At 41.9% G+C, this 11716-nt stretch overlaps 1 protein-coding gene across 1 annotated transcript in view; it reads right to left on the bottom strand.

Moving 5' to 3' along the window:
- The window catches only part of stk24a (serine/threonine kinase 24a (STE20 homolog, yeast)), a 12409-nt gene extending 905 nt beyond the window's left edge, over positions 1–11504 (bottom strand). The window contains exons 1-11 of the mRNA XM_086051822.1: positions 10987–11504; positions 7177–7407; positions 6158–6214; positions 5938–6046; positions 5424–5581; positions 4199–4384; positions 3951–4096; positions 3758–3890; positions 3195–3272; positions 2972–3108; positions 1–1935 (exon numbers count right to left, since the gene is read on the bottom strand). The exon at positions 1–1935 is cut by the window's left edge and continues 905 nt beyond it. Coding sequence (XP_085907948.1) covers positions 1902–1935; positions 2972–3108; positions 3195–3272; positions 3758–3890; positions 3951–4096; positions 4199–4384; positions 5424–5581; positions 5938–6046; positions 6158–6214; positions 7177–7407; positions 10987–11028 — 1311 coding nt within the window. The 5' untranslated portion in view covers positions 11029–11504 and the 3' untranslated portion in view covers positions 1–1901. The remainder of the gene's footprint in view (positions 1936–2971; positions 3109–3194; positions 3273–3757; positions 3891–3950; positions 4097–4198; positions 4385–5423; positions 5582–5937; positions 6047–6157; positions 6215–7176; positions 7408–10986) is intronic.
- Positions 11505–11716: the final 212 nt, after the last annotated feature.

Genomic DNA, 11716 nt, shown 5'->3' with positions numbered 1-11716 from the left:
TCACTAATCCAGGGGGGTCCAAACTTTGAGAGCAAAAATTGATACAAGGGGAATTTGGAAAGTCTTCCATTTTCATTTCTTAAACACGCTAAAAAAAAATCAATCCAGCAACGATAAACAGTTTTGAAAGCTGCTACGTCACAGCTTTCACTTAAAGGTAATAAAAGGAATAGTTTTGCTTCTGAAACTGAATTAAAGAGAAATTTTGTTGTAAATATCCATCCATTATCTGAACCGCTTTACCCTCACATGGGTCACGGGCGTACTGGAGCCTATCCCAGCTGACTTCGGGCAGTAGGCGGGGTACACCATGGACTGGTTGCCAGCCAATTGCAGTTTGTTGTAAATAGTATTGAGAAAAGCTAAAAAAAAACCCGAAAAAACACTTTATCAATACTTATGCTGCTGTTTTTAATAGCCTTGGTGGGTTGAGTCAAATTGTAATTTTTAGTACAAGCCTAAATCAGCTAAATTATTATCATTATTTTATTTATTTATTTATTTTTTTAAAATGGACGACGGGTCGCAATTTTTGTCCCTGGGTTGTTGTTTGGACCCCCGGTAGAGCATATTTCTTCTTCGCTGTACATGTGACGTCATCTCAAGAATTCCTTTAAACTCGGGAGTGCAATCAGAGGAAGACCGTGTGATGATTCGCAAACTTGAGCGCGCTGTCCTCCGACGGGAGGAGAGAATTCAAGTCAGTCACGTGGCAAAGGCAGGAAAACAAAGTTGAAGCGATGAAGGGCCGTCTGAAAATACATGTACGCACGCGTATTGCATTGTAGCCTATGAGACGGGGGAAAAAAAAGTCAAGCCCCTGGAAGCGGCTGTTTTTTTTTTTTTTAACAGGATCTAGACATTTTCTAACACAATCCTCTAGTCCTCCTGTAAAAGTCTGCATGTGATGCCGAGCCATTCCCAACACAAGTGCACTTCTTCCCTACAGTCTAAGGCAGGGATGCTCACGCTTTTTCATCCCAGCACCAAGAATGACAAATTTCCTGACGCCCCAGAGCTCGATTTACTCAAATAAAGGTGCATCTCAATAATCTTGAGTATCGTAGGAAAACGAAACTAAATGACCTTGTCTACAAGATTCTAATTTCTTGAAATGCAAACGAATATCACATCGTGGACATGAACTAAAACACACAGGACAGCAACGTACTTAACCACATTGGAATCCCAAAGCCCTCCGCCAACAATGTATGCCTGACTGACAATCCAAAAAAAAAAAAAAAAAAAAACATTACAGCATTTACATATCGTGACCGAGCCGAGGCGCAATTTTGGGGAAAGCCTGCTGAGTGGGAATGATCCAGAAATGACGTTTGGTGAAATGACGGGCTTTGAATGTACAAACGTAGAAGCCGCGAGTACAAGGCTTTCGTTGACAAAATTAAAGCGCGATATACTGTCAGAAGGCAATCTCACGTATGGCCCTTCTACTCTCAAAATATTTACCTCACAACCAATATTATCTACAGTCTGCGTTTGGCCATTTGTACAACCACATTATTATTAATATTATTACCATTATTATTTTGTTCTTGTATCTGTAGAAATGTGCTTATTTACAAGTTTGTACAACCATCCTGTCGAGCTCATTTGACCTGCCAGAGGACCTTAAAAGCAGGATACCTGAGTTTTCAAAAGAACGCTTCACGCGCACACGCACGCACGCACGCACACACACACAAACATACACGCACACTTTCAAAGTAAGAGCTCAAGAGAGACGGATGGCTTAAGTCCACTCTCCTGCCCTCGAGAGGGCCCTCTAGTGGTGTGCGTGTGCACTGGGAGGCTAATGAGTGATGGAGCGCAAAATCCTATGACGGTTTGCAAGTCTTCATCAATACGTCCACCCCAAGGTGCTCAATTGTGCTTTTTTTTCCTCAATGAGTGGCAGCAGTCTGAGGCACAGAAAACCTAACATGGAAGACACAACAGGGGACATATTTTGTCACTAGAGCAAGTGTTTTTTTTTTGTTTGTTTTTTTCAAAAACTCACCGATGAACACTTTTTATATTTGGAAAACTAAGTAGGTCTGAATGATTTTGAAGGATGATTGGGATTCCCCCCCTCCCTCAATATTGCGATTATTTTTCAGGGTCCTCTTCCCGTGTATTTTTTCAAGCAATACATTTTAAGAGTTCACAACGACAACCTCATCAAAAAATTCTCCACATATATACACACAAGGCTCAAAATAATCCGTTTTCTTTGCGGAGCAGTTTTGCTCATCAATGACTTCATTTGAGGAGTAATTTTTTGCAAAGTTATTCAGGGTTTTATTAAACAATAAAAACATGACAATATAATGAATGAATGATTGTTATTCATTTTTATATAAATCAACAGTTTTTATTTCTTAAATTCACATTGTGTATAGCAGCAAACTTCTTTTATTTTCTAGTCTGTCTACATTTTCAGTAGGGCAGTTCCAAACATAAATTTCAGTTGAAACTTAGTATTTCTGAATGGCTTGTATGGTTTTAGCAAAGCTAAACTGATTTTGTGGGGAAAAAAAGAAGAAAAAAGTTGATCTACTTTAAAGTAATATTGAGAACATTTGTTGTGCAGACATCACAAGTCCAAAAACAAAACTCAACTATTGTAAGAGACAAATAACATTACCGGTATTACATATATTCTTAATATTTGTATGACTACTTTTAAGATAATAGGCCACTCCTTCTGGCTAGCATAAGCTGTAACGGAACTTGATTCATTTCCGGTTCTGGTTCTGTTTAGCGAGTATGCTTTTTTTTCTTCAGAGTCCAGACACGTATATATTTGCCTGCTATTTTGCTGTGCAAAGCTGGATGTTGGACCTACAACTGTATGCCATTTTAACTAAATAAGCAGGATTGTGATGAGACTGATGTCAGATTTTTGCAGCTTTTAAGACATGAATGTACGATATGAGAACATCCCAGCATGGCGTGCGTGCGTGTCGGTTACCTCTGAAGTCTCTGCAGTAGTTCGGCCACCAGTGAGTCACACACGCCTGGATGTATGTCTTCGGCCACTAAAATGGCGTCCTGCAGCGCCTCCGCAGCCTCCGGCTTGCCATTGCTGGTCTCTCCTTTGGCTTTCAACTGCAGTCACAGCAGCGTATTAGTTCAGAACAACGTCGTTAGTGTTTTTGTTTCAAATGGCTCAGTCTAGAATTGTTGTTACTTACCTCCGAAAACAACGGCGAGAAGATGGATGATAAGCTCTGTGACAAAGGCCTCTTTGGACTCTCCTGCTCCTGTCGAGCCTAAAAATCACCCGCTCGTTAGAACTCCTTTCCCTTGGTGTGGTGAAAGTTGCAAACTTTCCATGGGAATTAACAGGAGGAATTTGTGGGAATAAACCCCAAGTTTGAAAAATTGAAGGTTTACTCTTGACTGGGAACTCAAGTTTCGTTGGGGGGGGGAAACTGTGTATATTTGAGCATAACCATGACTAAAACCAGATTCCATGGAAGTACAGCGGTACCTTGAGTTACAAGTAAACCAACTAAGTGCATTAAGTAGCTTCATTTAGACAAAAGTAGTCCTTTGCCGGAATCTATAAGCAACCCCGAACTCTTCAAAATTCTCATTGACTTTTGCTATTCGTGGCAGGGCTCCGCCTCCATAAAGTTTCCAATTTGGAATATTTCCACACGCCCCCCCCCCCCCAAGCTTAACTTGAACAACCACCAGAAACGAAATAAATAAAATGAATACATTATCCAGCCTTTGCAACTCTTAATCTTACCGGTTTCATTTCCAACTCAGCGGGCTGCACGGCCCCGTTCTGCACCTTCTTCAGGTCCTTCTCCCTTATGGTGTTGAAGATCCAGTCGTCGTTGGCGGCGGCGTCTCCCCCGGACGCTTGTCCCTGCGTCTCCCTGCGGCGACACGGCCCGTCAGTTTGGCTCCGCGTCCTCGTTTGGCGGCGACAAACTTACTCGTCCGACTCCTCGGAGCTGGACTCGTCTCGCGACTGCTCCGCTTTCCACCGCTTGTACCTGTCGATCAACTCTGTCAGATAGGATGTCTTTTTGGCGTGCCGTACGATCAGCTTGTGCTTCAGCAGCTCTTTGGCGGTTGGCCTCTGCAAAAATATGAAACGCACACAAAAAAAAAAAAAAAAAAATGAGGAGAGAATATTACGAGAGTCAAATGTGCCGATGGCAGGAAAAACCCGCCGACTTACAAAGCTAGGCTCTTTATTCAAACAGGCGTCCACAAATTCTTTCAGCGGTTTACTGTAGTTTCCCTCCAGCGTGGGTGGATTGTTCTTTGGGATGAGGAACAAGACCTTCATGGGATGGAGCTCCGAGTGAGGCGGCTCTCCTTTGGCCAGCTCGATCGCCGTTATTCCCAGCGACCAGATGTCTGCCTGCACGGCCAAGACGCGGCGACGGGAAAAACGCGGGGCATTAAAGGATCAAGTATTGACATGAAAAGTGGTTGGATAAAGTGGCGCGGGTGTATTTGAGGACAGCGCGTGACGTACTGTCTGCGATGACAAAGGACGCTGACTCACAGACATAATTCCAAAAATAGGGGCATTTAGAAATTGCACAAGGATAGGAAAAAAAAACAAAAAAAACAACACTTTACTTTTTTTTTTTTTTTTTTTTTAAATCATGACCATGATTTTTGTTTGCCATTTTGTTTTGCTGCTTACAGAATTAACATGGTTTCTTTTAAGATGACAAAAATCTATTCAATCACCCACCACCATTTGTACGGAGGACTTAAAATGATCAAATTAATTGAATAAATGTGCCGTGAATAATTAATCATCCATTCACCCATCCACTTTCAGCAGAGCTTACCCTCAATTATCATTAATTAATTATACAGTGGAACCTCAAAGACTCGCACAATGCATTTATAATGGCCGTCAATTATACGGGGCTTTTCACTTCACAGACCGGCTGCGAATAGCGGTGGTCCACTGCAAAGCAATACCTTGACTTGTGAGTTTAATTTGTTCCGTGACCAAGGTCACATCTCAACTTGTAGGTCAAATCGATATTCTTCAGTGAAATGCCATTTAACAAACAAAAATGGCACTGTATCGGCTAACAACAAACTAAAAGAGAATGTCAATGAAGACAACTGCCTCAAAGTGCGATTGCTGCACATTGGGACAACGCGGCCGTAAAGTTGCATGTGCGCCTTGGAGGGGCGTGGCCTATTGAGTGACTTAGAAAACACGGCTGGTTTGTCTTCACGCAAGCGTCGGGTCATGAGTGTGGGCATAGTGTAGCTACTTGTGAATGTTCTCGGTTGTATTTGTGCAAACGGATACCGGCTTGCACTGCGCCAACGTACGTTACCCAAAATCGAACTCCCTTGCTATCTCCGCACATTTTTCATGCTACTGCATCGTTTTGGGATAGAAAGCAAGCAGGTAGAACAATTCTGACCTTTGAATCGTATGCCGACTGTTTTATGACTTCAGGCGCCATCCAGAAAGGAGTACCCACAAACGTGTTCCTTTTTATCTGCGTGTCTGTCAGCTGGCCCGCCACGCCAAAGTCTGCCAGTTTCACGTCGCCTTGTTCCGACAGCAACACGTTGGCAGCTGAAAATGTCAAAGAGATGATTTACCTGTACTGCTTTATATTACATAAACTGAACCTATCATATGTTATTAAAGCAGAACTACTCTTTTTAACTAGTCATGCGCCAACATTTAAGTTTGAACTAAGTACGATGGTAGCCCAGACACATTTTGTTGTGTTAGCGCTAGCGTCAGCACTAATGTGACTGTCCAGAGTTGTGTGCATGTTTATCACAAGATATGATGTTATAACACAGAAGGGCTCTGTTAATGGTTAGCAAATTCTTCTTTACCTTCTGACCACGTCTTTGTGTTTTTACAAAAGCATGTTAACCGCCGCCCATTTGTATCGACGGCACATGTTTTTCCTCTCTCACCTTTGATATCTCTGTGAATTTTCTTTTCAGAGTGCAGATATTCGAGCCCCTTCAGGATTTCTCTCAAAATTGTGGCAATCTGCGTCTCATCCAGCGAGCCCGGTTCCAACTACAAAAAACACATTCGCTACTTTGTGAGACTGCGCCTCAATCACTTGACATTTGAAAAACAAAATGGACACGTAATGGTCTTTATTGACGATTGCTTTTGTCAACTTACCAAATCAAGGGCAGACCCTCCGCCCAGATACTCCATAATAATCCATAATTTTGTTCCCTGAAAAATACGAGAGGAATTCTGAGTGCTCACAAAAAACAGTGGGAGTGGGGACCACAGTGAACCAGCCGTACTCCTTTCTTTTTTTTTTTCTGCATACATAAACATAAAAGGAAATTTACAGACACGTATTGTAGGATTCCGTCAATGGGAGTTACGCAAACCTTTCTGAGTGATGTACTGTTTATAGAAGTGTAAGGGCAGGAAATGTGTCGTTTCATTTTCATTACTGGCCATGCACCATTTTTTTCCCTGATGAAAAAGCAGGGCAAAGGCCCTGCAATGACATAGCAGGACTTCTTATCTTACATTATCAACAGGCAGCACATACATTATGTCATTTATTGAAGCTAACCTGACCAATTTGAATCTTACATTCTGATAAAGGATCACACCCTTTGTGATCCACCAAAGATCTCTCCGGCTACTATGGTTTCCGCCAGTGCGTCCCTAAACACAACAAAAAAATCTACCCCCTTACACTCTGCACAGTCCAAAAAGGCACAATTCTCTCCTTCAGCCAGAGGAATAATTGACATAATGGACTGCCATTACTCTCCGTTGCTCCCCTTAAGTACCACGCTAAATGCTATTAGAGGCACTGGAAGCATAATCACACAATGTGAGAATGCACCATAACAAGAACAAATATTTACAACTTACAACTGACCCTTTGTAGTCAGTGCAGCTATGAAAGTACACCCAAGATTTTTTCCTTCCTTGTATTGCAAAGCAAGGCCAAGCTTTACCTTTTAATACATTTGAGGGTAGAAATAAAAAAAAAAAATGTCTTCAACTTTGAAAAACTCATTCACTTGATCTAGATGCGTATGCGCCCGCCCGACCACTTGGATTACTGAAGGACGCGCCTGCTCAACCACACTGACTGCAATATTTATGAGACATTACGAGGGGCACGGCGTGCTCCAAGTTCAATACGCGATGTTCCTGCTTGAGCTCACCTTGAGATAGGATCCAAAGTACTTGGTGATAAAAGGACTGTCGCACTGGCTGAGAACTGTGATTTCCTGTTGGATGTCCTCAATCTCATCCTCCGCTTCTTCCAGGTCAATTATTTTAATGGCCACCACCTTCTGAGTGCGATTGTCGATGCCTTTGAAGACCTCGCCAAAGGAACCTTTGCCTATCCTCTCCAGCTTGGTGAAAAGCTCCTCCGGATCAGCTTTGAGGTTCTGAAAGATGGGAACAGTACAAATTCAAACTTTAAGTTGAAAAACTGTCACCTCGTAACTTGACCCATTCCCGTTCTTTTTATGTTCTTTTCTTCAACCTAAGCATAAAGAACAATGGTGAAGCTGCCATAGTAGCGTAACACATTTGAAAATCAGTGTACCACAAACATAATTTAGGTCAGTGTGTGCGGGACCGATTGACTCAACTAAATGGCTTATTTCCCCGTAGAGCGCCGGAGTGCAATAGTGGTCCTGAAGACGGACGCTCCCATTTCCTTTCATACTATACAATCATTAAACCAAAAAGATTCTCGGATCTCCAGCCAAACATTTTAGCACAGATATATACAAATGAAAACGGTTTGATTTTACTGACACGCTGCACTGGATATCGCTTAACTTTTTTTCCTTTTATTCGCAGAAATAAACACGAATGTTCAACGCATGTCCATTGCTCACCCTAGCAGGTAAGCCAGCCCTATGACGGTAATGTGTTAACTCACAAAGCTAATTCCTCACGAGTGTCCGTCCCAGGAGGACAGTTTCCTGTAAAAGAGCTAATGCATGGTAGGGAATGCCGGACGGCCGAGTTGTTGCTCTCATAAAAAGTGCAGTAGGGGTGCGGTGCGGGCGCGGGTGGGGTCTACTCAATTTGATAGCAATGGGACTTTACAACAAAGAGATTGCCCGGTGCAGAATAATACGCGGCAGAAAGAACACAAGCAAAAACTATCCAAACATTGGTTTGCTCGGTCATCCAGGTGAAAACAATGTTGAGCTTGTCCCCCGCAAAAACAACAAGTGCGCTGTGGGAGCAGAGTACGCACGATGGGAATGTACTCACCATAGTCGCCGTCAGCGCGTTTACGGCCACTGACTAAAGCTTTGTTAGATGCTCGCCCGCGTGCACCGCAAACTCACCGCGCTATGTCATCCAAAGGCCACACCCTCACCACTAACTGCCAGCAACTCTCCACATTAGGATCCCACTGTAACAGAACCTGTGGCGGCGGGCCGCAGTTTCCAAAAACTCCTCGTGATGTGTTGGCATGTGTGCTTGCTAAGATGTCGTAATTCAGAGGGGGCGGACGTGGGCGCGTGCGGTCATCAATCATCATCTTGGTGACCGTCAATAAAATGTGGAAAATTATTCGACGCACTCAGTTTATCTGTTGTTAATCCGTCAAACTACAAGTCCATCCAGTGCGGAAAAGGAAAGCCGATGATGAACATATAAAATACGGTGACACAAACTGTCCTGCCTGCCCGGTATGATACGCCTCGAGCGACAATTGATGGAGGGGAATTAAAGAGTAGCGCAGTCAGTGACTGACTTTCCATGTACAGAAATATTTTCGGGACGTCTACCACCTCTTTACACGTCGGCGTCTGGGGTCGCACAGTGTACCAGTATTGAAAAAGTACTGTGATGTAACACTCAATCAAAAAGCAAGTCTGGCGGGCCTATTAAGGACTCACTAAGCATCCGTGCGGTCCTCAGCATTGTTTTTAACTCCGGCTGTTATCAACGGTTCAAACAATAAGTCAGAGAGGAAAAAGAGAATTGTGTTGGTTCCACACGACTGTTTTTTGATCAAAAATCTTTTCTTAGGTGTGGAAATGTTTTACATTTTAAACAAGGCAAGAAATCTTGGCAACTGCGAGGATAACTATTTTTGCTTGGTCGCAGAACTATTCATTTTTCATTTTATTTTTATCCATTGGGAATATAAATGATCATTGCATTTAAGATCCTCCAGTGCTTCCAGTGTTCAATGTTTAAAAGGTAAAAACAATTTACAAATACCTGCCATTTGGCCGATTTTTATAATGCACCATAATATATGGAAGCGGTAGTTTAACCGTATACAAAAATTCAGAGTCCGCTACTATACGTGTATAAAATTTCTCGATACTGACCCTGAAAACCTAAAACACTAGTAAAAGCAGTAGATTCACGTATGATTAAGTACTCTCATCATTTACAGCAGTTATACACAACTAACACTGGTATCATTATTTATTACACAAATCTATACATGTACCATGTATCCTTAAAAATATCAAATGAAATCTGTTGATAAGGTCATTATATGAACCTGTCATTCAAAACAAAGACTTTTTTTTGGACAAATAATGCTTACGTGAGCAATGCAAGTTGTGCAAGAAATAGACCTGGATGTCACTATTTCACACACAAACTAAAGTCACAGTTAGTTTACAAAAATTAAAACCAATTAGAAAAAAAACATACATCGCTGTCCTGCGAAAAAACACAGTATCTCCATTTTTTTTTCACATTAATGAGATGTCATTCATGTAAAAATAAGAAAAATGAAAAAAATTGAGATACGTGTTTTTCACAGGACAGCGCAACGTAAGGATAGTGCAACGTAAATCAAACACAAACGTGTTAAATGTGACACAAAGTACTGGTAACACAAACACACAAGGGCAAGGATTACCGGTAATGTCCTTATAACGTCAATCATTATATGCATGGTGCCACGTAATGCATTCTGGGAACTGAAAAGGAACTTTTTTTTTCTTAAACCATATATTTACGGTTGACCCCTGCTATTCACAGAGAATAGGGACGAGGCACAGAGAATAGGGACGAGGTGAGCCCGTGAAAAGCAAAAATCCACGTATCCCCATTGAAATGCATTGGGAGGGAAAGTGTACTGTTAAGCATTATACTTTTTTTTTTTTTTTAATTAATCTGTCAAATGTATTTTTTTCTTGCCAATCGGTCGGCCCTAGTTTTAACTATACGTATTAATTTGAAAGTTAAGAATAATAAAAGGCACATTAGACAGAGACAAGTCACTTTCCACTTTCCAACATCACATCAGAGGGCCAAGAATTTGATGGATTGTCTTCTTATGATGACATATTTTTCAAGTTCCATCAATCAAGATTGTCAAGATTCTACTCAAAACCTCATTCATAGAATTGATAATGTTTTTTAGTTTGAACAACTTTTTTTCGTTGTGAGGAAGACGGACGGGTTCAGCGTTAACAGCTTTTGTTCAAACTGTAAGGTAATTCCAAACGCACAAGTGACTATTTAGACGCCCACTTGAGGTAACAGTAAGACATTTTACCTTAACTGTCGCAATATAAATAAAAGTACAAATTGCTGATACTTTACATTCCTTTATGACTGTGTAGATTCTCAGAATATTCAGATGGCAAACTTCAAAAATGTAATCGTGCCAACTGGACTCTTTCTTGTTTCCCCAAAATGATAAAATATGACTTAAACTACGTTCAGAGTATTATCTTATAGGCTTATAATCTTTTTTCCTCAAAATGTATTGTTCCTGTGTTGACTTCGGAGGTTTGTCGTGTTGGAGAAGAGTGTGCAAAAGGCATATTTAGAGAAGTTCTGACGAACTTAAATGTCATTCTTTGACTCAAATTTAGTTGTACGCCCTCAAAAGCTCAGAACGTGTACAGAACTGTTAGATAAAGTCTGAATATAGTTGCAGGTTAGTAGTGACACTAGAGAGCAAACGCACATTAAGTGGAAAATTGACTAAAATGATGTTTTATTGTTGGTTGCTTGGAGTTTACCTGAATCCCCGGAAGCCCACTTTGTATCGGGGAGTGAGCCATGGCGTCAGGTCAGCAAAGAGGACGGCTTTCCCACCTCGTTTACAGCTTTCCTCTTCGGCGATGTGGCTGCTTTACCGACCCGTTTCACACGACGCAGTCCGCACTGCAGTCCGGGCGAGGCTGGTCACTGTGTCGGAAGCTAAAGTTGTTTGGTTTACAAGCTAAGGCTCGACTTGTGTAGCCTTGCACTTCGAACCGCGGCTCCCTTGCCTTCCGCAGTTAGCATCCACTCGCGACGCTAAGCTACTTCAACTGCTAGTTGGCAAACAGTTCCAGTTTGCTTTCAATACTATCTCAGAGGTCCTGCGCGAGCCGTTGGAATATGCGCGAAATCATCCCGTTGTCAAAGCAGAGTTCCGGCCACGAAATATTGCCAAATAGTTTCTGAACATGCACTGTTATGTAGTTGTATCGTTTGTTGCTTTCAACACTTTTCTAGCTCTCTCGGCGCCATCTTTGTTAATGTCATTTTCATTTCGTTGGCGCAGCCAATCGGAGCAAAGAACAGTGCGGTGTGCGCATGATGTCAGCATAAGTCAATAGCGTCACAGAAGAACACAATTCGTGACAAAAGTTAATTTTAGTGGCATGTGGAGGAAACCGTATTCGTTATCCGTGTAGTATAGTTGTACGCTCTTTGACCTCACTAGTAATACAGTTCAGTGTACTAATGGAGCGACTGTCTTAC

Source organism: Filicampus tigris, chromosome 14 (assembly GCF_054856515.1).
Source record: "Filicampus tigris isolate MCC_2025a chromosome 14, RoL_Ftig_1.0, whole genome shotgun sequence".
In the NCBI taxonomy this organism is placed as follows: domain Eukaryota; kingdom Metazoa; phylum Chordata; class Actinopteri; order Syngnathiformes; family Syngnathidae; genus Filicampus; species Filicampus tigris.
This window is presented reverse-complemented; position numbering and strand designations above follow the sequence as displayed.